Source organism: Phyllopteryx taeniolatus, chromosome 4, assembly GCF_024500385.1.
Source record: "Phyllopteryx taeniolatus isolate TA_2022b chromosome 4, UOR_Ptae_1.2, whole genome shotgun sequence".
NCBI classification, from domain to species: domain Eukaryota; kingdom Metazoa; phylum Chordata; class Actinopteri; order Syngnathiformes; family Syngnathidae; genus Phyllopteryx; species Phyllopteryx taeniolatus.
The window spans coordinates 20880591-20905153 of NC_084505.1; the positions used below are offsets into that span (position 1 = coordinate 20880591).

Consider the following 24563-nt stretch of genomic DNA (forward strand, 5'->3'; position numbering starts at 1 on the left):
CAGCGCAACGCCAAACACAAAGGGATTCTTGCCATCATTCTCAGTTCAAGTGAGCGGCAGGAAAATGAGCTTTTCTGCATCGTGGCACCTAACGGTTACAAATATTAGGACAAGGTGGCTCCATGAAATGTAGTCGTCACACAGTAGCTTGTCCAATGAATCAAAAGGGAGTCCGATTTTCCTCACTTCCTGTTTGATAGCTGCTGCTGTATGCTGACCTGATGTAGCGCAGTTTGTCTTTGTCTTTGTGTGCGTGCGTGCGTGCGCGCGTGTAGGATGTGGCCGCAGGGGTGTGTCCTCAGTGCAGCAGTGGGCGTATGGAGGAAAACCTACAATATATACACATATGGGAAAAGAGAACATCATCAGACATAGTCATATTTTTATTCCAATATGAACACACATATATATCAGGGTTTCTTTGTGGGATATATTGATATAAAAATAATCTTCTGAGCAGAAGCTTACAATTACAAGTGCTGAGTCGATACAGAAACATCTCACCTCACATACTGTATTTCCTCAAATAGTGGACATCCACCCACTCAAGACTCATAAACATTTTTTCCTCAAATACATGCCTGCCTTTACACATCAAGAAAAAAACCAAAACAAAAAAAAAAAAAACCCCAACCAAAAGAAAAAAAGCAAACTCTTGTTCACACGTTAAGGTAAAAGTGTTAACTTTGGAGCTCATTTGAACTCTGTTGCTAACCAAAACAGCAGCACCAATGGAGGCACGTTTAAGTCTCTCTGATGATGATTCATGCGTTCCATCTTTTTTTTCTTTTCTTCGTTCTTAGTCCTTGATATAAACTCCAATGTCCAATTTTCTCTTATTTGCAGTTCAGCATTCATACATTCTCCGATTTTTAGGGCGAACCTTTTCTCTGTTATTTGCTTTAAAACACACCTAGTTGCTGTTTGTGTGCTCGGTCAGGCCAGTCATGTTTCATTCAAAATAAACACATTCATGAATTAAACAATGCTTTGGCGCCATCCGGTGGCATCTTGGTGCCCAGCAACTATGTTGACGTAAGGGGAAGAGCTTCATTGGCAATTCCAAACTTTTTTTTGGGTGGGCGTCAGTTACTCTGAGATTTTGGCTATTCGTGGCAGGGATCGGTTCGCGCTAACGGGTTCCTATTTTCCCAAAGTGCCCAGCCCATCTGCACTTGAGTAGACAAACACTACTATCTGCTGAAATACTACATATGGAAATATTTCAAGAGCAAACAGCAGGCAAAAAAAAGAGAATATTGACGGTTGTATTTCTGCTCAAACGGAAGACCACAATACGACAGAGGCACAAACGCGCCGATCTGGATTCAAACCAGATCAGATTTGTTTTCACTGCGTCTTCTTGTGGCCTCGTTGTTGGTGCGTGTACTTGTTGTAGTGGTTGTCAGTGTTGAACAGCTTGTCCCACCAGGTGAAGGTGGAGGCGTAGTTGCCCACAAAGTTCATGTGGTGGAAGTCGTGGAAACGGGCGCCGGCGTAGAACGGCAGCAGATGCAGAGGGTTGGCCGGGATGTCGTACCCGCTGGGGATGGAAACAATTTCAATGTGCTTAAAAAGGAAACACATTTTTTTTTTTTTTTAAAAAGGTTTCATGCAATTTCTTATATTGTCTAATAAATAGTCATAAAATCAAATGGAGAAAAACATTTTTAAATCAACTTTATTGTGCTGAATATAACCTTTTTTAACCCCCCCCCCCCTGATTCATAAGAAATGTTTGCACCCACAAAAGAAAATTTAATCAAATACAATTTTAAAAAAATGGACAGACATACACATTTTATTTTCAGTCCATTGCAGCTTATTTCAGACATTGTAATTAATACAAACCTCAATGTTTTTCAAAAAAATGTTTGAAAGTACCTTAACTGCGTAATTATTTTCAGTGTAAAAGGCTACTTTTTTTTTTTTTTTAATATTCAACATTGCAATTAATGCATTTTGGAAAAATTGTCTCACTGCAAAAATGGGTTTTAAAACATGGAATTTTTTTTAATTATTATTGTATTTATGTTTTCATTCGTTCTTTTGTCCTGCCCCCCCCCCCCACACTTTGGGAACCATTGGCCTCGGAAAACACGCGACGTCACGGTAAGACGATTACCTGTGCACGTCGACGGTCTCCAGCAGGCGCACGGCCACCCAGGCCCACAGGAAGAAGACGTGGTTGCAGAAGATCATGATGCCGATAAAGAATCCGGCGCCCAGGATGATGGTCTCGGCGGGGTGGGCGTACTCGGCCTGCATGCCAAACGGCGCCTGACAGGGGGAGAAACAAAAAAAAACATCGAGAACGATCAGCAAGGACGCCGGATGTACAGTAGAATTTTTTGTTGTTGTTGTTTAGGCTGTTTACAGGACTCACGGTGAACTCGTGGTGAACTTTGTGGATGTACTTGTAGATCCTGCGGTGGTGGAGAAGTCGGTGGAGGAAGTAGTGCCACGCGTCTTCCACCACGGCGCAGCCGAAGCACTGAGCCAGGATGCACGGCCTGGAGTTCACATCGACACATCATGTCAACGTCAGCCCCGTAATACACACAATACGAAAATGCCTCCATGCAAACAGCGGTCCGTCCGCTGACCATCGCGGCATGGAGTCCCAGTCGTAGGGGATGTGGAAGAACTCGGTGAAGTAGTACGTGCCACAGATGAGTGGCAGCTGAATGAAGAAGTGGTTGAACAGCAACATCTTGAAGCACCGCCACTGCTTCTCCCATGTCTCCGGTTTGTCCTGCACGCACGCATATATTAACCCATGATGCGATCGCAGTTCAGAATTTGCAAATTCACCTATTTGTGCTTTTTTTTCCCTTGCGGAACCTATCCTTCATTATTTGCTGAAAAAAATTCAGCTGTTCATTTAATTGGCTGCCATCTTGTGGCATGTGTGATGTCACGTCAGTTTGCGCTGCATATGTCATTTAAGCGAATATACTAGCTAATCATATTGATGAGCCTCATATGAGAGTAGTTTGTGTGTGTTGAATAATTGAACTACTGCATACAGTTTCTGTAACATGAATTGATGATTGTGCACATGCTGGATGCATGGTGCTGGTGCTTCATCATCCTCTCTATGCGAAGTGCTTTGCGGTCATCTTGTGGCATCGATACATAATGACGAGGGGGAGGTCAATTCTTGACGGATCGTTGTTATTCGTGGCAGGGCTCGATTCCTGTGCCCCCTGCGACGAGTATGAAACTTTACATTCGTACGCTGACCTGCTGGATCTTGTACTTCTGCATGAAGGGCAGGAACTGGAAGAGGAAACCGGGCAGGCAGAAGAGGAAGTAAATGAACTCGTGCACGATGAGCGAACCCCAGGTGGCGATCTGGAACTTGGTGTAGTTGTCCAGCATGTAGGCCCACGCGTGCTTGAGCGGGGGCTGCAAGGGATTCCCGGGCAAGACCGCATCCACGTACTCCGCCGCCAGGTAGGCCGAGCGCAAGATGCTCGCCGTGCTGTTCGCCTCCATGACGGACGAAGCGGGTGACTGCGATGCAGAGAGACAGGCTACATTATTTAAGCTTCAGTGGGTCCCTGGACGACCCAGGGTCCACAGGATGTAGTTTGGGGATCCAGCAAAAAAAAAATGATGTTGTTACACATTATTATGTTGTATCATTTTAAAAAGTGCATAAACATGCAAAAGGTTATCAATAAAACACAAACTAAATGAATTACTCCTCCCGTTTGACCATTTTTTAAAAATAAAATCGCTTATATTATATTTCACTTTTAATGACAAATGACGGCCTATAATGGGTGCCTTCCAGTTCACCTAACGAGCGAGGCTCGTATGATTGTACATTTGACCGCTAACGATGCCAATTCACGAGGTTATACTTCGTTTTAGTCTTTAAAGAAGAAATAAACGTTTACGTCTGCTTGTTAGCATTGTTAGCACTCACCTTACCGCGGACTTGAGCAGTTTGTGTGTGTGCACCTGGTGGCCTCGCGCGTCAAGTACTCAAGAGAACGACCTTCCGATTGGCCGGCAGGGAGAGCAGGGTGACGTCAAGGGGCCGAGCAGCGTTTCCGATTGGCCGGCCACATGGAGCGATGATAGTGAGACTGAGGGTCTCCACAGCGACAGCCAATCAGAAGTAAAGCACGGCTTTCATAAGGTTTTCATAAATGGGGAGGTTCCACCTTCATAAATACTTATGAGGACATAAGTTTTAGATATACGTAAACCTGTATTAAAAAAATACAAATACAAAAATAAATAAATAAGAAAAGCAGTCTTTTTTTTTTAATAACAATGACCTATTTTTTATTTTAGAGAAAATGCCTTTTATTAGACTATGGAGAAAACTTAATATTCTTTCATTGAAAGTCCTTTTTGTTTAATCTTACTTTTTGAGTCACATATTTTTTAAAGGATGTATTTTTTTCAGAAGAAAGAAAAATTTAAGAAAAAAAAATTTTTTTAGTTAACATTTATCAAGAAAAAGTCGTTTTTTGGGGGGTAGTTTTTGTGGGTGAAGAAAAAGTCTTCTTCAGACAAAAATATTTATTTTGGTAAAAAGGATCACATTTTTAAAGGAAATAGATCACGTTTTGAGAAAAAATATTTTTTGGGCTGAGAAAAAGCATATTTTGTTAAAAAAATAAAATAAAAAATAAAAAGTCATTCCTCGATAAAGATCCTGTTTTGGGAGAAAGGAAATCCCTTTTATTTATATTTGTATTCTTTTCTTAGAAAAAGATTGTTTTTTGAGGAAAAAATATTGGCAACATTTTTTGGGAAGCCTTATTTTTCAAGAAGTGAAAAAAAAAAAAAGTCATTTTACAAGAAAAGGGGGGGGGGGGGGGGGTGAGAAAAAAAAAATAAAACAATTTGCCTTATTTTTTCGAGAAAAAAGTTTTACAGTATTTTCCATCAGGTATGCCAAAACATACTCCTCTGTAGGACCAACCATACTTCAATGTTTTGTCACTGCGTCCATGAACGGTGCTGAAGACAGGACAAAAAATCATGAACAAGCAAGCAACCAAGAATTTAACATTCGGGTGCTCTCAAACGCTCTTAAAGATTAGAAGTCCAGTATGGCTTTCATAAGGGGCGAGGTTCCCCCTTAAAAAGTACTTTAATTAACCCCAAATAAAGTTCAGATGTTCTAGTAAGCCTTTCAGGACATTTTTGTACTCACATCTCATGGCACAAGCCACACAAGGTCCAAAGTTTTTTTTCTTTCCTTTTTCTTCCCCCATTTGAGCTGAACAGGTTGTAGACCACATTCATGGGGGGGAAAAAAGTCTCAAAATTATTTATTTTGGTCTCATTTTTTCTATCCCAACAACCTGGCATTTGAAAAGGGGTGTGTCAGCTTTTTACAGAAATTGGACAATAAGTACAAGACAATCCATTTAAATAGTTTACTGATTTGGCAAAGTTATTAAAAACAGATCACGATGTCATTTCACAGCTTTTTTTTTTTTAAATACAAGAAGCATATGATTTATTAATAATGCTCTACAAAACATGTAGTGTGAAACATATCCAAAGTCATTAAGCCTACACGACAGTCCTCGATATACAGTTGACGAAACATATGCAGCGAAAGCAGTTACTAGAAAGGGAGGAGGGGAGAAAAAATATGCTAAGAGTTTGGTCACTTTCGGGAATTAAAGATGCAGCTGGAAATTTGGCACATTCATAACATGTCAGTTTGTAGGGTTAGTCCATTGGGGAGGGGGAGCACATGCAGTGAGCAAAAACTTGGCTGCCGAGCAACAGTAATGCACGTGCTATACTGTACGACCTCTCAGAAGACCTAGCACCCCCTTTCAGGCTGCCATGCGTTTGGCAACGCGCTTCACTAAGGCTTCTCTTCTCCATATTTTTTTCCAGAAAAAAACCCCTCATATTTTTGAGTGAAAGTTAGAGGAAAAAAGGTGTATTTTTTTGCAGAAAATGTCCCATTTTTTTTTTTAAAGAAAAAAAAAAAGGCTATTTCTTTCCCTATTTATTTTCTTTTTTCCAAGAAGTCCTATTTTTCTTGTCTATTTTGAGAAAACTTTGTTGGGGAGAAAGTGAAGATAATTATTTTGGTGAAAAACTAAAAAAAAACAAAAAAAAAACTTAATCTATATTTTTAGGAATGTCACAGTCTTATTATTATTATTATTTTTTTTTTTTTTACAAGAAAAAAAAAAGCTCATGTTTTAAAAAAAGTTATATTTATGATAATTATTTTTACGAGAATTTTTTTTTTCCCCTAGAAAAATTTGGGGGGGGAGAAATTTGTATTGTTTCAAGAAAAATGTCATTTTGTTTGTGGGAAAAACAGGTAATTTTCCCAGGGGAAAAAAATGCCATAGTTGAAATAAAAATTGGACAAAAAAACCCCAATATTTTAACAAAAAGATTTGGGGGAGAATTTTTTCTTGTGTGAAAAAAGTAATTTTGTTAGGAAAGTCAAATTTGTTGCCAAGACAAATGTAACAATTTTGAAAAAAAAAAAAAAAAAAAAGTATTTTATATATATATAAAGCATTGTTTTTCAGGAAAACTATTTTTTTTTTGGGAGAAAAAGTCTAATTTCCTGTCGGGTACGGCAAAAGGTGTTCCTCTTTCGAAACATCCACTGTTATGTTTCGTCACTGTTTCCATTTAGGACGCTAAAGGCATCACGAAAAGGAAGGAGGAAGCGGCCAGCCGTTAAACATTCGGGCGCTCTTGAACGCTCTCAAAAGATCAGAGGGCAAGCACAGTGCATTCATGCGGCGGTCGACTCAAAATGCACACACAAACAAATACACGCACACAGGCTCACAAGCAATGGAGAACTTTTGAAGGCAAGCGCATCAATACGCAAAGACACTCCAGCGATGAGAAGATTTTCATAGTCCCACTTCGAGAGCAGCAGCCTCCCCTCTAGCAAATGTTAGCACTTTTAGTAGCTTCGTGTCAGTAGTCATTGGGCAACGGTGCCTGGCCGCACCCCCTTGTTGGCCAGGCCGGGTCGCCTGTCCACCCGCCCGTGACGGGATTAAAACACAGGTTCAAACCCTCCCTACGCTCACGTTATGTGCAAAAAAATCTTCAGTGGCCAACATCATCACCTTCATCGTCGTCACCACTGTCTTGGCACTCGTCGACGTCAGTGAGCAACGTGCAAACGTCGCGTTAGACGACGACAGATCCCCCATGAGAATTCAGCAGGAAACTGCAACTTCGGCTTCTAATCAGCGACAGGCGTCGCTGGCAGTCATAAGGGCTTGTCGATCACAGTCACACCTACCAATAAAAAAAAAGGACAAATTATTGTTTTCAAGAAGTCATTTTTTGAGGAAAAAGTCATACCGTGCTACCTCGATTGACAAGTGACCTGACTTATGAATTCTTTGAGATAAGAGCCGTTGCTCAGATGTTTTTTTTTTTTTTGCTTTAACTTGAGAGCAAAACAAAATGACATGGATGCATGGGTCACAACAAGCAATTGTGAACAAGTCTTCCAAAAACCGGCCCTCAAGCTGTTTATTGCCACTCCCAGTTGAAGTGTACTGTGACAGTAAACATCAAATCAACCACATAACTTTCCAAAAGTCAGGAAAAAAAGGCAGGATTAAAAAAGAAAAAGAAAAAAAATTATTTTTCAAGAGAATACTTAATACTAATACTTTACTTTTCCGTCCTAAACAATACGTACTATTTTTTTCATTAAAAAAAAAAACAAAACACTTTCCTTTTTAGTGACAAAAAGTGTTTCCCCAAAAAAGGGGCACATTGTTATAGTCATATATATATTTTTTTTTCAGAGAAAAGTTTTTTTAAAAAGTCTCAAGTAAAAAGTTGACTTCAAAAAACAACAACAACATTGTGATTATTGTGCCTTTTCAAAGAAATAACTTTCTTCAGGATTCTTATTGGCTAAAACGCCTCACGGAAGAAGAACGTGTCATTCGATTGTCTTTAATCCTACCATGAAAAATGCTTTATTTTGTACAACCCACCCGCATAACTGCGTCCCGTGCTCATGCAGCTGGGCAGCAGTGTCCACTTGTCCGAGTTGGGGTTGTAGAACTCCACCGACGCCAAATTACAGCTGCCATCGTCGCCGCCCACCACGTACAGCAGGTTGTTGACAGCGCACACGCCTGCAACACACGAAACATCATGCGGCCGCCGAAGCAACAACCGTTATATAGCGGAGGATTTGCTGCCTATCCGGGTTAGTCACATGACGTTCCGCATATGGCGGATTGTCTTACTATTGACGACAAAGAGTGTACTGGTACGTAGACCTAAAGCTGGCTATCGATACCATTGCGGGGCGCTCCCTCACCTGCATTACGGCGACACATGTTCATGTCGGCGACCTGCCGCCAACTGTCGGAGGCCGGGTCGTACACTTCGCAGCTCTTCCTCACCAAGGGGCCGTCATGGCCGCCCACGGCGTAGAGCAAACCCTTCAGCATGCCCACGCCTGGCACAGGAAAAAAAAAAAATCTCATGTTTAAAAGGGCAAAACCATACGGGCGGAAGATGAAGAAGAAAAGGTCACCTGCACCGCTGCGTCGCGTGCCCATCTCGGCGATGTAGCTCCACGTGTTGCTTTTGGGGTTGTAGGCTTCCACGGTGCTCAGACATTGTCTGGTGGCCCCGTCATAACCACCAACGGCATACAAGATCCCTGACAAATACACAAAATACCTACCTTCACTGTGGTACCTTGACTTAGGAGTTGAATCCCTTCCGTGACAACGCTCTGAACACAAAACATCTGTGTCACAAATCACCTTTCACCCTTAAAATTCATGGGAATGACTTTAATCTGTTCCAGCCCTCCAAAAAATACCAACACGTTTATTGATAAGACAAATAGCACTCTACACTATTTTTTTTTTTTTTTAAATCCATACAGTAATAACATAATTCAATATAATGTAAAGAATTAAACAGTTTGTGCATCATGATTTCATACTTCAATACCAATTGACATTGTGCGGCTCCTTCTGGTGTGCGTGTCTTGGCCAATACATCATTTATGCAATTTATAAACACTTGATGATGGTCTCTTCTAAGCTCAGTAAGTTGTAATAATATAAATCTGTATTTGCAGAGGATGGAGAATATGAGTATTGCTATATCATCTGCCTACATATGTTGCGATACTGCTTATGTTCAAATCAGGGTTACAATTACTGCAACATCAACGCTAGTTTCGGTAGCCTGTATTTTGGGTTTTGCATTGTGTTAGCATTAAGCTCGCAGACTTTCCTAATTTCTGTGGTTTGGTAAAATACTAGAGCTGTGCACAGCACAAATCAGTGGTGAGACAAATGGGCCTGCAAAAGCAATCATCGAATCATAACAACGCTTACAATATCATACCACTTACTTTATTCTGACAATAGCTGCAACTGCGGTCACCCTGCATTCACTTCCAAAAAAGACAAACATATTTCATAATTTTTAGCCTGTTTATTGTCAACGCAATTTTGAATTACCGCATTGTTTTTGTGTTTGCGCATTGTTGAAGTACGTTTTTGCACTCACGGATCACAGATGCAAACAGCGAGACGAAGATCTCCGCATAAGGAGGCATCTAGTCGCTGAGCCCGAGCAGCTGCGCGGGTATTCATTGCAGCGCCACAACCAAAGTGGAAAAGCGGTCATCGCTAGAGGGGGCGGAGACCGCGGCAGAATGAATGGAACAAAGTTGACCCAAAACAGCGTGGCAGATGACGAGAGCCAGCTGGTCTCAGGCAACGAGGATTGACAGGCCAGCTGAGACAGGCGCAAATGCAACACGGGTTCTACTTTGGGCCACGGTACGGCGAGGGATGCTGGTTAAAGTTCAAGTAAAACGTTAAAGTAGGCTATTTTAAACTCCAAAGACAAACTTTTCTGGAGAGAGAAGCAGTAGCCAAAACGCACCACCGTACTCTTTTCAGTTCAACAGATGCTTTTCAAATAATCAAATTGGATTTTTCATTTGTTGTCAGATTTGACATCTGTTTCTGTCCAGTGAGCAAAGGGTCAGCTGTTACAATCCCGACTTCGATTGCCCACTGTCCAAGTGTCCTTGGGCAAGACACTGACCCCAAGTTGCTCCCGGTGGGCCTGGCAGCAGCTGCCCATTGGTGTATGAATGTGTGCGTGAATGTGAGCCTCTATAAAGCGCAGATAACGTGCCATTTATTGCAGAATACTAAAAGGAGTAACGAATCGATTCAGATTCGGAAGTCATTCGTCAGTGTCAACGAATCGGGATTTAGAGCGCGAGTCTGAGCCCTATTAAACACACGTGTAACATTCTTTGTTATATGCTTAGTTTGACAGTAAGCTTCACCTAGGAGGTGCAAGCGTTTTTGGAAGAATTCTTCACTACCTGCCTAACTGCTGCTTGCTGTGATGTTCACTGCCAACATCTAGCACTTGGAACTCATCTTTTGCTTGCAAGTCAAAGCAAAACAAGAAGAATCATCATCAGTAGGGCGACGGCTTGTGTCTTGAAAAACAAGTCAATTCACTCATAAATTGGGTTACCACTGTAGCAATGTATTTTGTATAAAAAAGACAATGGAAAGAAATAAACTGGTTTCACAAAGCCTTTTTACCGTACGTATTGTTATGGTCATGTGTTGGATGTGTGCCATTAAGGGCGTGGCCTAGTGCGTGACAGCAGGAACTGGAGTCAGGTTGGCTGGGTTCGTCTGCGTGTGAGTGTCTCGGTGTGAGCTGTGGCCTACAGCGGCTCCTTGCGAGTGTTCTCATTTTGTATTTGTGTGTTTGACTGTTTGTCCTGTTCAATAAAGAGCCGGAAGCACTTGCCCTCCTTGCCCACATGCGAGGGCATTAGAGTACCTTAAATGTACTTAAACTCTTTTTCATTTCACTCGAGCGGTGGCGTAGCCGAAGCTCGCTCGTACCTCAAATTTGGCCTCGAATGTTGGGGCACTGGCACTCACCATTAACAACACCCACTCCCACGCTGCTACGCCGCGTGCTCATGGGCAAGACGTGGAACCACTCATCCGTCTTGGCGTTGTACGCCTCAACGGTGGACAGACCTGCCAAGATGCACGGCAACAAGTTTGAGCAAGAGAAGCCACTGCCAAGGCAGAAACAACAAGCGAGATAGAGGTAGATTGCTCCATCCAGCTAGACTACTGATGCTTCATGCTCGAGTAAATCTCTCTCTACAGTGGGTACGGAAAGTATTCAGACCCCCTTAAAATGTTCACGCTTTTTTTTATATTGCAGCCATTTGCTAAAATCATTGAAGTTCATTTTTTTTCCACAGCACACCATATTGACGGGACAAAACTTTCCGTACCCACTGTACATTTCCCTATAAAGGAGAAATATAGCAAGATACAGAACTAATATTTTTCAATATAATATTGATTTAAGTGAAAAACGTTAATGTCAATGGAAATTTGTTTTAAATAAATGAGGTTTTTTTTTTAAAGTCTGAAAAAAATGCTGTAAATGTAGTTTTAAAAAAAGCCCAGAATAATTATTTGTAAATTCAAATGAAATAAAATGTGAAGCTTGTTCAATAGTCCGTAACAGCTTGTGTTCGCCTTAAGCCCGCAAAGTTCAAAGGGTACCATGCAATCAGAATCCAATTTTTTTCTCCTGTTTCGTGCATCATAATATAGGTCAAAATGAGTATGTTTGACCTGGTTTAAATTTGACATCCATGCAGTTTGTCGATTTAACGTGAGAGTCTTTGAACACTAATACTACTGCTCGCAAACAACAGGATTTGAAATCGATGTGGTTTCGCCAAATCATAGTCAAGTATCTGCCTACTTCCTGGTTGCTACACGCCCACTCATCTTGGGAAAACGTGCTGAGTGACAAGCGGCGTCTGGTGCAAAGCTTAAACTTTTTTTTATCACCTGCCAAACTCAGAGGAGTTGAATAAATGGCTTCAATTGATTTGAGGAGAAATTGCTAAGCATTTCAGAACCACAATTGTGCTGTTTTCAGGCCTATTTCGTGGAGGACGCTTCGTTAAATCAACTTTCATACACGACTGGAATTGCATTTCCGAGTTTGAAGCGAGCGAGCCAGCCGGGCAGCTGCCACGCCACCGGGCCATGTAAAAGCAAATGTATTCTGGTTTACAACAATACTTAACTATTGCTGAATGCACTGCGGTCACTGTTGCCAATATGCGCAATAGATGAACGCCGGTGATGTTATAATGATCAGATGGGGCCCGCTTTCGAAATATCCTCCTCTCTTTGACTTCACCCACGTGACACGTCCCCTCGTCTGTGGGTCGGGACTTGTGAGTAGTGGGCGAACAATCCAAAGCTTAGTGAATTCTGATTCACGATGACAGCAAGACAGAAATGAATGCGAGGTCTCTATGAATGCGAGATATCAGCATTGGCCAATGGCCAATCAGAGCTGTTTCCCATATAGAAATTAGGGAAGATGAGTGATCCAATCAGAGCAAAGCTCATGTACATGTCCCATAATAATGAAAAAGCAATCGTCTCAACTGCCAGGCATACAAAGACCAAAGGCAATAGCTAGAAATATGACTGACTGGCCATTTTAAACCAAAATTAGCTTGCAAACCAGATAATAGGACATCAAAGATGATCAAAACTAATGGAAAAACCATCTGATGGCACAGCACCTTCCAAGTATCGATAACATGACGGTACCTGTGCTTCCGTCGAAGCCCCCCACAGCGTACAAAAGGCCGTTGAGCACGGCGGCCCCTAGTGTGGATCGGCGGTCTTGCATGCTGCTGACGCTTGTCCAGCGGTCCATCAAGGGGTCGTAACAGTCCACCGTACGCACACGCAGGGAACCGTTGAAGCCCCCCACGGCATAAACACAAGTACCCACGTACACTACGCCTGAACACAACACACACAGCAAATACAAATATTCCTTGAAACATTGAACAACTGAAATATTGTGTTCAATGCCTTGTATATTGAAAACAGACTGCAATGGACTACAACAAATTTAACTCCCCGTATGCATTTTATATTTAATACAGAGCAGTATGTGTTTAACAAACATGTATCTTCATGTGTTAGCAATACTACTATAGCTACTGCCAAATTTCAATACAGTCCTTTAGTTTTTTGTTGTGGCACGATGGACGACTGGTTAGAGCGTCTGCCTCACAGTTCTGAGGACCCGGGTTCAATCCCCGGCCCCGCCTGTGTGGACTTTGCATGTTCTCCCCGTGCCTGCGTGGGTGTTCTCCGGGCACTCCGGTTAATTGAAGACTCTTAAATTGCCCGTAGGTGTGAATGTGAGTGGATGGTTGTTTGTTTGTATGTATGTGCCCTGCAATTGGCTGGCAACCAGTTGAGGGTGTACCCCGCCTCCTGCCCGAAGATAGCTGGGATAGGCTCCAGCACTCCCGCGACCCGCGTCAGCATAAGCGGCTCAGAAAATGGAAGCATGGATAGTATTTTGTTTGGAAATTGTTCTTATGTACATTGTTTAGTTATGGGGGCTTTCTATTTATATATTTATAAAATGTTCTTTTTTATCTTTGACATTCTTTGTATAATAGGAGGAAGACTAGCAAAGAATTGAATTTCTCAGTGTTACCGTTGTGTTTTTACTGTGCACATGAAAATCTTGAATGTGCAATTTGCATCTACTGCAGAGCAGTGATTCAACAGAAATCGTTTAAACAATCTTGTCTTGCAAGATGCATTTTATATTCAATACAGATCAGTGATGTAACAAAAAAAAAAAAACGTGTTTAATGTATTTTATATTTAATAAAGAGCAGTGATTTAACTTAGGTTACTGTGTTTGAATAAACTTGTACCATAAGACGTATCTTATATTTGATACAGAGCACTGATTGAATTGACAAATTGTTTATATACGTGTTGTTTTTTTGAGTAATTCCCTAGCTGGTGTACCCCCTTTTTTTTTTTTTTTTTTTTTTAATAAGGAGCCTATGGGTCAGTTACAATGGTGCCCTGATGTAAACCAGGGAAAATAACAACAAACAAACCATCCATCCATCCATCCATCCATTTTCTGTCACGCTTCTCCTCACGAGGGTCGCGGGCGTGCTGGAGCCTATCCCAGCTATCATCGGGCAGGAGGCGGGGTACACCCTGAACTGGTTGCCAGCCAACCGCAGGGCACATACAAACAAACAACCATTCGCACTCACAGCCACGCCTACGGGCAATTTAGGGTCTCCAATGAATGCATGTTTTTGGGACGTGGGAGGAAACCGGAGTGCCCGGAGAAAAGCCACGCAGGCGCGGGGAGAACATGCAAACTCCACACAGGATTGAACGCGGGTCCTCAGAACTGTGAGCCTGACGCTCTAACCAGTCGTCCACCGTGCCGCCAACAACAAACCGGGTATCATAATTAATTGTGAATAATTTGCGTTGTATCAAAGCTTATTAAACAAGCATCCTTGGATCCCGTGTTAATAGTAAGCAAGCAAGCTATTATTATTATTAGCATTAGCCTCCTTAGCTTACTACCTGCTCTACACCTGCGGGTGGGCAGCTCGGCCACCTGGTACCAGCGCTGCTCCTCAAAGTCGTAACATTCCACACTGCGAATGGCCTTGGGCGCCTGGCCGCCGACCACCACCATGACCTGAACCCAAGCAGCAGGTGGAGTGAAGACGTTTTGTTTCTCCAAATGTGATGGTTAAACTGGTTTATTTGCTACCTTAGGGCAACAGGCGGGGGTTCGGATGCGCGTGCGTGCCGTCTTCATGAGCGCTCGCTGGTCAGCGGGCAGCAGGTGGTACTTCATGGCCTCGATCAAGTAGTCCTTACACGCGCTGCTGTTCTTGATGAGGGACTCCTCCTCCACACGCTGACATCATAAACAGAAAGATATCCATAAATCAGTTGATAGAATGTATTTTCAGGAGTTGATCATTTCTAGTGGTATGTTGGTTTATGCCCCAACTTGTGACTGTTTTTTGTTTTTTTGCTTTGTGTCCCAAACCAAAAGCTAAGCTACGAACTTCAGATCCGTTGCCGCTCGAATGAAGTGGAAAAAAGCCACCGTAATGCCCCCTCGCATGTGGGCAAGGAAAGCCACAGTTGCAAAGGCACGTTCAGCTGTTCATTGAACGGGACAAACAGTTCAACTCACTCATCGCTAGTCTAAAAGCATAAAAGCATCATTGCGTAATACCTCTTTAGCTTACTGTCACAATATCAATAAAAAATAGCAACGTGCTTGCTACGAATGGTCTTTTTTTCTATAGGTCTGACTGGATTCTCAGTCATTCAGGTCACGATAATCCGCAAAAGTTGGATTGATCGAACTGGACTCTTCTTGTTTTCCAAAAATGTTCAAACATGACTTGGGCAATTATGCTATTAGGCTAATGAAATACAAAATGAGACCACTCGCAAGGAGCAGTGCCGACTCACTGTGGCACGCCTCTTAAAGGCACACTTCCCATACAAAATACTACATTACGTACGGAAAATACACTTAATAAAACCAGTTTATTTATTTTATTTTTTTTACATTCTCTTTTATTATATTTTATTTTGTTTTTATACAATACATTGCCATTTCTCTTTACTGAACTACCTCACCAACAGGTAACATAAAACACAGTTTTTTTTTGGGGGGGGGGGGTGGAACAGATTAATTGCATTTAAATAAATTTAAATGTGGAAAATGGATTTCATACACTGTAAGAGTAAACTGAGCTACTGTGCGAGCTTGGTCACGGAATGGATCAAACTCGTAAGTCAAGGTACCACTGTGAAGTGGAGCCACTATCTGCACCCATTTTGTGAAGCCGATTGACCATTTTGCCCCATTTAGGAAATAATGGAAGTAGATATTAGCTTAGTAAGCAATGTTCTTTGGCCAATTTTAGTGTTATTGCTATTATCGCAACATGACTTTCCTAAACGGAACGGAGAGGACGGTCTGAGCATGCGGCGTCGCTTGAAGGGATGCATGTATGCTTCAAACTATGGCAGAACAACTGCGTGCGCAACCTCTGTCGCTCTACCAAAAACCGCTAAGCAGGTGAGAATGGGACGGCATCTCATTTATTAATTCAAAAGGCAAGAAAATGGGGAAATGAATTACACAAAAACAAAACAAACAAATATGAACAAACTAACACACACAAAAACCGAAAAATAAAAACAAAACACAATTGGACGCAAAAACAAAATACAAGTCCCACAAAACCACACAAGGCAAAAAAATATAGAATTAAAAACAAAACAAAAAAATAAGAAAAAACGAGCACACATACAAAACAAAAATAGTATTTTAGCATTCTTGACTGTCACACTGTCTTTTTTTCTGTTGGAATAAGGGCTGTGAAAAGCCAAAGAAAAAGATAACCCAAAGTGAATCCTTATATGCTGGTCGAACTGAAGTCTAGTGGCAGTTTTTGCCGAATAGCATTTTGAGGTCACACTTGAAAATCTTCAAAACAAACAAAAATTAACTTGAACCAATGTGGCAAGTTGTCGCTCAAAAATCAATCAATCAATCAATCAATCAATAAATAGTAGTTAAAGACTGGGGTGATACCTGCACCAGGTATTCTCTGGTGAGCAGGGGCAGGCGCACGTGCTCCATGAGGTGGGCCAAGTGCTCCTGGCGCACATCTTTGTCATGGTTGACCCACGCGATGACCGATTCAAAGACCTACACATTCACAACAACGTCAGGTGCGTTACCGTCGCCAGTGTGCATGTGTTGCGTGTGCGTACCTTCTCCTCTGTGGGAATGGCGAGTTTGTCGCTGGCGATGAGGCTGGAAACCTGCTCCATGCCCAGATTGAGGAACTCCTCGCTGCCGACCACCTCAGTGAAGTGTTGCTCTGACACGACAACAAGAACCTTTGGTTACACAGCACGTGCGGCAAATTAAATGCCTGCCTAAAATAGATGCCCCTTTTCTCCCGTAAGAAAAAAAACAGGTACGTGTAATTATCTCAGTTCATAGACGCTACTGTTTCACATTGACATTTAAGAGTTAACTGCTGAGCCCCTTTGAAGTTAGTTGCCAACAAAAAACAGCGGCAAAAAAACTAACCCCAAAAAACAATGACAAAAACACCCCCCCCCAAAAAATACACAAAGAAAAACTAAACCCACACAAGCAGCTAAAGCACCTGCGTAGCAGTTGGCCTGCGTGAGTAGTTGCGAGCAAGCGTGCAGGTCAGCGAAGGCGCGTATGCCCAAGCAATTGGACGGGTGCAGCTGAGAGCTCAGGAAGTCGCAGCACGCCTTCTTCACCTCATTCAGCTGCAGGAGACCCGCGGCCGGCAGCAGAGCCTAACACAAGCACGCGCGCACAGACGCACATCCGCCCAAACAGACAGACAGACACACACATATCGCCCGACAGTCCTGTCAGTTTCACAGTAAACTTCAACAGAGAGTGACAGATGAACAGCTTGAAGCAAGCACACTTTGCGTCTTATTTTGAGAACTGTGCAAGTGAGAGTCTTCTTTTTGTTTCCTCAAAGTGATGTTATATGACAGTCTCCCATTTCATGACAGCGAGAGAGTGACGACAGGTTCCGAGGAATACTTTAAAAAGTGCGTTTTAATAAGTGTAAGTATGTTCTAATATGTTTAAATGGGTTTAAAGTGTATAGGAGGGGTACAATTAGATTTTGTTTTTTTTTTAATCACAGATTTTCACCAGGGTCTGGAACGTCCCCCCCGCTTTGTTGTATTGCATGTCCTACCTGCACATTCTCCTCTGTGACTTGTATCTCCGCAGTGTAGATGTAGTCCACTAGGAGTCCCAGAGTCCATCCGTCCATCTCCTTTATCCTCACGCGCTTGGCTCGGCTCTCCGTCATCTCCCCTGTTGCACATAAAGCATTTTGCTTCCTCGTAGGGAACCTCGAAAAAGGTGTCAAAGGAATGGAAGGGTACCTGTGAACATGGCGTGGAAGTACGGGCTCCCGGCGGCAAGCACCACGCGGTGAGCGGCGATCTCCACGTCCTCCGCTACGATTGTGACGTCACACAACGAGCTTTGACTGTGGGTGAAGGACATACAATGGATAGAAAGTCAACACACACCAGATGTTTGTGGAAAAAAGAAGAGATTCAAATCAATCATTTTCAACATATGAAATAATTTTCAACATACTATGTTGTGGGTTTTTTTAAGTCCTTTGATTACAGAGTTAAGAATGAAGTGGCAGTTTTAAGAACGGATTATTGGAAAATTGAGATTTCGTGTTGGACGGAAGCTACTACGCTTTCTCGGCACTGTCAACGCGGCTTTGAACAAGTTACGAAACAAGCTCAATGAGCAAAAGACATTTGTGGAGTGACTTAGTAGTAGTACCTGCGCAGCTCGTTCATGACTTTGAAGGCCTTCCTCATGTGTCGAGGGTTGAGCGTGACCGCACCTTGTCTCTCCGCGCCGTCCTCTTTGTCCAGAGCTTGTGGACAAAGCCTCGTGCACCTGTAACATGCACACAGGCATTGCAATACACAACAGAGATGAAGTCACACTCCATATCGCACATTACAGAAACAAACAAACACCCCGCCTCCTCCCTCATCTGCAATTGAGTGAAGCCTCCCCAGGCCACTATATGAGGGAAATATAATAAATGTGGACAGTGTATCAATTTGTGCACAAGTATTTACAGTATTCTTTTATACTGTGCATGTTCAGGATATTGGGCTTTCGGGTGAAATTTCAGACTGAACCTAAAATGCACTGTAACCGCTACAGGTCAATTGGACCTGTTGCAAACCTTGAACACAAGTCCAATGATTTAATGTTTCAGTACTTTTTGCACAACTTGCCATTGTCTAACAAGTATCTGAATGGCAAAATTCGCAACACGTGTTTGATCCCTGACAAGTTGCGAGGACTTCTATGCCTTTCTGTGACTCCTTCAGCCTTCCTGTATCCTTGTTGCAACGTGCTGATGTCATTGACTCATGAACGGACCAATACATTTTCAAAGATGTCCACTTCTATGCCTTTTGCTGACTCTTCCAGTCGCTCTGTATCTCCGTCGCAACCTGCTGAAGACAATTTCAACCAGGGGTGTCCAACTCATTTTTGTTGTGGGACACGTTGTAGTTATGGTTTCCCTCAGAGGGCTTTTATGACTGTGGAACCATATAAATGTGTATGCTGAATTATTAGATTATTTGGTGTTTTATAAGACCATGTGGGCTGGGTGTACATTTGTATGCATGACACGATTTTGTTGTTTTTTGGGTTTTTTTGCCAACATTTTGTGTTTTCTTAAATTCGCTTGGTTTTCATACAGTTGAAAAGCTCCAAATGCTTAACTATCTTATTTTAATATTGTTTCCATTTCTCAATGCTCTTAAAAATGAGGACAATTTGAGACTTTGATACAGAAAAACATGAAGTAAATGCACATGAATAGCTTCCAAGGTCCATATGAAATAATGTAGTGTCCCGAAGAAGGCCCCCGGGCCTTGAGTTTGAGAGCTTGCTAAACTCAAACCGAAACTGCGCATTCGTCTTCTGCTGAAATAAAATACGTGCAACAAAGTGGGGTTAGTGGTAAAATAGTAGTAGAAATTAGAAATAGTAATATAGATTTGTATAAAAAAAAAAAAAAAAAAAAAAAAATATTCCAAAGCAACGGAATGCCTCACGATGCACAAATAGCACAAATTAAAATGCTCTGGAAGCACTCGTGTCATTAATTTGCCTTCAATTAAATCACATGGCACACCCACACAGCCGTTCAAAAAAAAAAGGTGGAAACAATTCCCAAATAACAAGAAAACATCTCGGCAAGAAGATGCTAATGCGGGTTTCCAACCACCAGCACTTCTTTCGCCGCCTCTAATGCGGCACCATCCGTCACACGTCAACAGCAAACGTCAACACACACGTTCTCATTTCATTACACACGAGTTCTACTTACAGTGGATGCGTGTCCATCATTCCGCTTGTATTCAACGGCTGCACACTTGGCCCTGCGGCATGCACCATTCCATACCCGCGCGGTGTTTTCGTCCTCCTGGTCCCGGGTCGCGGGTGTGGTGGCGGGGTGGTTAGTTACACTGGAGCCCGACCGCGGTGACTCTGCGAGCGGACACGGAAGCTGAGGCGAGCCGGCTAGCCTGGGAGGAGAAGAGGGAGCTAGCTAGTAGCCACCTGATAAGCTAACAACTTCGGACAAGGGGAGTGACTGGAAGGCTAAAGGGGAGGTTTTTTTTAATGTGGCCCCCCCCGTGTGTCCCTCCTCGTTGCTGGGTGTGTTTGTGTGAGAGAGGACGGGCGAAGCTACATAATATGTTTTTTTCCCTCCATTCTCTTTACTGCTCGAGACGCACAAACAAAGAGGAGACATGTCGGCAAAGAGGGTTCTCGAGACGCCTACAATGAGTCGCTCAAGGAAAGCACAGCGTCACACAGTGGTGAATGTCCGTTAGTGCGTGGGCACCACGTTGTCACCCACCTTATACTGAGTGTATGCAGTGTTGGGGATGTATATTTTTAATATCTATCTCTTATCTATAGATAATCAGATTTGTTTTTCACAATACAAGACATGTTTAATCTCAACAAGGGGAGGGGGAGTATCAAAAAATTGGGGAGAAAAATATTACAAGAAAAATGCAATGTGAAATGAGAAAAAAAATTATACAAAAAAATTGTAATATCACGTGAAAAGGGGGATTGTAGCATAGTCACAATTACACTCATTTAAAAAAAGTAATTTAAGAGAAAAGAAATGCAATACTGGGAGGAGTAAGTAATTCGGAAAAATAATGGTTATTATGAGGAAAATAAGTAAAATAAATCCTTTTATGACAAAAAGATGGGATTTTACTGGAATAGTCACAGTATTATGAGAAAGAATTTTATAATTTTCAAGAAAACTAAAACTAAACAAAATTCTTCAATAATATGTGAAAAAAATGTAATTTCTTTACAAAAAAGTGGTCAACTAAGAAAAAAAGTATTTACAAAGAAAAAAATGGGTGAATAAAATAAAAGACAATGAGAAAAATCATAGTCATTTTTCATTAATGTCACAATATAAATAAATGTCATTCTGTAAAGAAAAATCTGAACATTATAAGAGGAAGGGGAAACAAATAATAAATAATTTTAATTATTATTATTATTTTTGGACATAGACAAGTGTATTAAGTAGAATTTATCCAACCACACGCATTCAACTGAGATCTAAAAATGACTTAAAGTTGAAAGAATTCAAAAGGTTGGTCTTACCGTCTCACACACACACAATCATGAGATAAAACAGTCATGTTCCACATACAAAACGGCACCCTATAATGACTTAACGGGAGATAAGTCAAGTCAAACAGTCGGACTTATCAATGTATATATATATATATATATATATATACACACACAAGCTTGAGTTAAACAAGTCATTTTACAATACGGACAACTCACACGTCAACTACTGTTGCCGATTTAAGCACTCCAACCCAGTTTCATGTGGAGATTAGCTCACCAGAGCCTCTTTGTCCCCCCCCTGCCCTCCCCCCCTCCCCTCTCATCCATCTGTGAGTAGTGCAAACTGAGACAGATGATAGCTGTGAAGACGGCCAGAACAAGTCTGGCATGGTGTGAAGTCACCCAATGCATCTGAAGTGAGATGATGTCAGAAAAAAACATGCAGACACTCTGTCAGCGTTGAACATGAGCTCAATCGGACACAGCAGACATTAGGAGAAACTGGCCTTTAAATCTCAGTCTTTAACACAGGAGTGTCCAAACTTTCCACTGAGGACCTCATACACAAAAGGGCCACATTGAAATTCTCCGCATTATTACCTATATGTTGTCTGAGAATAAGAAAATGAGTTATACCCTATGAGAAACACACAATATTATGAGATCAAAAGCTGTCATTTTTTACCAAACCTGAATATTCTGAAAAAAGGGTGAAATTATTAAACTATTAGAATGGTTGCAATTATACAAGCAGTAAAGTTGCAATTTATAAGAAAAAGGATGCTATATTTGGAGAAAAAATATTTTGGGAGAATAAAGTACAATATGAGAGAAAAAGTTGTCACAATGGTGAAAAAAAGAACATTTTAATTGTAATTTTTACGAGAATAAAATTGCAGTATGAGAAAAAAAATATCTTTCAAGAAGGCAAAAACATGAGAAATAATTTTTCATGACAAAAGTTGCAACATTACAAAAATGGGAGTACTGTATTATGAGGAAAAAAGAGAATTAAGTTACAATATTATGATTATTTTACAAAAAATATCAAGTATACATCAGAATATTATGAGGAAAGAAGTTACATTTTTCTTTAAAAACAGTTACAATATGAGTAAAAAATGTGAAGGGGGAAAAAAGATGGGAGAAATATTTTTACAAGAGAATTTTACACCACCAAAATTGGAATGTGGAAAAAAAGCTCTAATTTTTAGAGTGGCAATGAGGATTTTTTTCTCCTCATTTTAATTTTTAATTAATATTACCAGAAAGACAATAGAATATTATGAGAAAACAAATTGTAATTTCAAGAGGGAGTGGAAAAAAAAGTCCTGAGCTTACATGAATAACACCATACATTACAAGAAGAACAAGTTCAGCTGCTTTATTTTTATTGTAGTATAACAACTTCAACCTCGTAATTTTACAGCCTCGGTCTTATAATATTCCACATTTTTCCTTCAGCTTAATACGCCATTTGTCCAGTGAGTGGTCAATGCTGTTCCACTCCGATCCTTTAGGTGGCTGTATTGTACATTCCGAATTGGGATCCAACGGCCTACTACTGTTGTTGTTGTTGTTGTTGTTTTTAACCCTCGCCATTGCAGCTCAATTTTCTTCTGGATTAGGTTGGTCACGGCCCCACTTGGCCTCAAGCCATGGAGCCGAAAGTCAACCCGCACTGACAAATGTCGGCCCACGCACGTCTAGATAAATTCATACGTTTTCTGTTTTTTTCCCCCACCTTATATGAGTTGTCCTTGGCAGAGGTAATAACACATACAACAAATCTCCAGTTCAGTGCATTTCATCAAGCCCGCATCGTGATTTGACTTTTGTGCATAGTCCAAAAGCATCCCATTAGTTTGGCTTTAAAGGGGCGGGAGGCAAGCTAGCGGACGCCTGCTCCAAGAACGCCAGGGGTCCGGGGGGCGGCAGGTCGCTGGGCTTGCGGTGCTGCATGCTGACGTCCTCCAGCACTTGCTGCCAGTGATGCAGCTTGGACAAGTGCTTCTGCACCAGCATCTCCTTCCTCTGGAGCTCGTTGCGCAACTCGGACACGTCCTGGAAGGCAAAGCGAGAGCGTAAAGACGCAAGATTTGGCCGGCCAAGTCGAGTGTCGACGCAATGGAGTCGACTACAGTGATACCTTGCGTACGAGTTGGGCTGCAGCTACCCAATATTCTACCGATTATCCCATAGATTAATCGGATAAGAAAAAATCTTTTGCATTATTAAACAGCAATAGGGGGATTAATCGGATAAATAAAATATTTTGGATTATTAAACAGCAATAGGGGTTATGCACAACCGACGTCCGCATTTGGCAAACCAAGACGAACCACTTCCTTCTAATCAGGTAAACAATAATAATAATAATAATAATATAAAACATTACCTCCTTAACCACCTGCTCTGGCTTCTGCACAGACAACTGAAGCCTCTTCTGCAGGAAGAAGCACTCCGTCTGCCGGGCCACGTCCAGGAACTTTTGAATGCACTGGTCCACACCTGTAACAATCACAAACTACTAATTTAAAGATCCAAATGCTCACGAAGACGTGAGATTACCGTTACACATGACGAAAGATACGTTCACTGACCGGTTCGGATCTCCTCCTGGTCAGTTCCGTTCACGTAGTCTTGGCTTACCAACGATGCGAAACATGCCTGAAAAAGAAATGAAATGGTGAAATGTTTTTTTTTTAATTGCACTCAATGTAGCTCTTTAATCATTCTGGAAAGTTGTTGAAATAGAGTAAAGTTGGTATATTAGAGACGAGCGAGACGGCTATGCCAAAACCAGTTAGCACTAGCAGCTAGCTTTCTTTAGCTAACTTCTTTAATTTACCTCGAACGAGGCCTCCAGTTCGTCCACCAGCGTGTTGCTTCCTTGACTCCGGTTCGCCGGACCGGGGAATCCGGGCTGGCCCGGGCCACCCGCGCCGGTTACGGGGTGCGCGTTTGGCGGCTGCTGACCGGGGAACATACCGCTCATGGACGACGCCATTACCGGTGGCCCGAAAAGAGTGTGAGGCAGAGTTCCGGATTCGGTTTACGCATGCGTAAATTCTGCTCATTGCGGCCATCTTGGTAAGGGCAAGCTTCTCATCAAAGCCAATTCATGTCCATTTAAAAATAAACTAAACTCAATAAAAATGTAACTTTAAAGTCGACTTTAAAGTTCAATATACAAACATTTCATTGTAATAATAATGAAATGTTATTGTATAATAATCAATTCATAAATTCCTTTTAAAAAAATGCTAATGAGGAAAACAGTAATTGAACATAAGCAGATTGATTTACCATTTTCACCAGTAGGTGGCAGTGTTGAAGTAATTGTTCCTCTACCATCAGCAACTGATGCAATAAACAGA

General features: G+C 41.7%; 3 protein-coding genes across 9 annotated transcripts; all 3 read right to left on the reverse strand.

Moving 5' to 3' along the window:
- Window positions 1–365: 365 nt before the first annotated feature.
- Window positions 366–4069, reverse strand: msmo1 (methylsterol monooxygenase 1). 2 transcript variants are annotated; one of them, XM_061770485.1, is made up of 6 exons: window positions 3938–4069; window positions 3247–3519; window positions 2607–2755; window positions 2387–2513; window positions 2126–2280; window positions 366–1543 (listed from the first exon to the last, which is right to left on the reverse strand). In XM_061770485.1, exons 2-6 carry the CDS (start codon window positions 3499–3501, stop codon window positions 1351–1353), a joined length of 879 nt encoding a protein of 292 aa, XP_061626469.1. In that variant the 5' UTR covers window positions 3502–3519; window positions 3938–4069; the 3' UTR covers window positions 366–1350. The 2 variants fall into 2 exon arrangements, with proteins under 2 accessions (XP_061626469.1, XP_061626470.1); XM_061770486.1 differs by having other exon boundaries at window positions 3943–3965.
- An 876-nt stretch (window positions 4070–4945) lies between these two features.
- On the reverse strand, window positions 4946–20350 carry klhl2 (kelch-like family member 2). 6 transcript variants are annotated; one of them, XM_061770488.1, is made up of 15 exons: window positions 19895–20344; window positions 18316–18435; window positions 17895–18001; window positions 17702–17823; window positions 17120–17282; window positions 16716–16825; window positions 16534–16650; window positions 14680–14829; window positions 14487–14604; window positions 12669–12866; window positions 10950–11051; window positions 8540–8743; window positions 8321–8461; window positions 7989–8132; window positions 4946–7272 (listed from the first exon to the last, which is right to left on the reverse strand). In XM_061770488.1, exons 1-15 carry the CDS (start codon window positions 19960–19962, stop codon window positions 7244–7246), a joined length of 1893 nt encoding a protein of 630 aa, XP_061626472.1. In that variant the 5' UTR covers window positions 19963–20344; the 3' UTR covers window positions 4946–7243. The 6 variants fall into 6 exon arrangements, with proteins under 6 accessions (XP_061626472.1, XP_061626473.1, XP_061626474.1 ...); XM_061770489.1 differs by having other exon boundaries at window positions 4947–7272; window positions 8540–8668; window positions 19895–20343; XM_061770490.1 differs by lacking the exon at window positions 10950–11051 and having other exon boundaries at window positions 4948–7272; window positions 8540–8668; window positions 19895–20343.
- Window positions 20351–22553: 2203 nt separating this feature from the next.
- Window positions 22554–24228, reverse strand: med28 (mediator complex subunit 28). Its single transcript, XM_061771961.1, has 4 exons — window positions 24035–24228; window positions 23787–23853; window positions 23582–23694; window positions 22554–23247 (listed from the first exon to the last, which is right to left on the reverse strand). Exons 1-4 carry the CDS (start codon window positions 24191–24193, stop codon window positions 23044–23046), a joined length of 543 nt encoding a protein of 180 aa, XP_061627945.1. The 5' UTR covers window positions 24194–24228; the 3' UTR covers window positions 22554–23043.
- Window positions 24229–24563: the final 335 nt, after the last annotated feature.

Coding starts and splice junctions, on each gene's coding strand:
- klhl2 (XM_061770488.1), bottom strand. CDS start 19,962: ATGGTGCATGCCGCAGGGCCAAGTGTGCAGCCGTTGAATACAAGCGGA. Junction 12,867..14,486: donor CACCCGCAGGTGTAGAGCAG/GTAGTAAGCTAA, acceptor TGTTGTGTTCAG/GCGTAGTGTACGTGGGTACT. Junction 8,462..8,539: donor CACGCGACGCAGCGGTGCAG/GTGACCTTTTCT, acceptor TTCCTGTGCCAG/GCGTGGGCATGCTGAAGGGT.
- msmo1 (XM_061770485.1), bottom strand. CDS start 3,501: ATGGAGGCGAACAGCACGGCGAGCATCTTGCGCTCGGCCTACCTGGCG. Junction 2,514..2,606: donor TGGGACTCCATGCCGCGATG/GTCAGCGGACGG, acceptor TGTGAACTCCAG/GCCGTGCATCCTGGCTCAGT. Junction 2,281..2,386: donor AAGTTCACCACGAGTTCACC/GTGAGTCCTGTA, acceptor TCCCCCTGTCAG/GCGCCGTTTGGCATGCAGGC.
- med28 (XM_061771961.1), bottom strand. CDS start 24,193: ATGGCGTCGTCCATGAGCGGTATGTTCCCCGGTCAGCAGCCGCCAAAC. Junction 23,854..24,034: donor AACTGGAGGCCTCGTTCGAG/GTAAATTAAAGA, acceptor TTTCTTTTTCAG/GCATGTTTCGCATCGTTGGT. Junction 23,695..23,786: donor CCAGGAGGAGATCCGAACCG/GTCAGTGAACGT, acceptor TGATTGTTACAG/GTGTGGACCAGTGCATTCAA.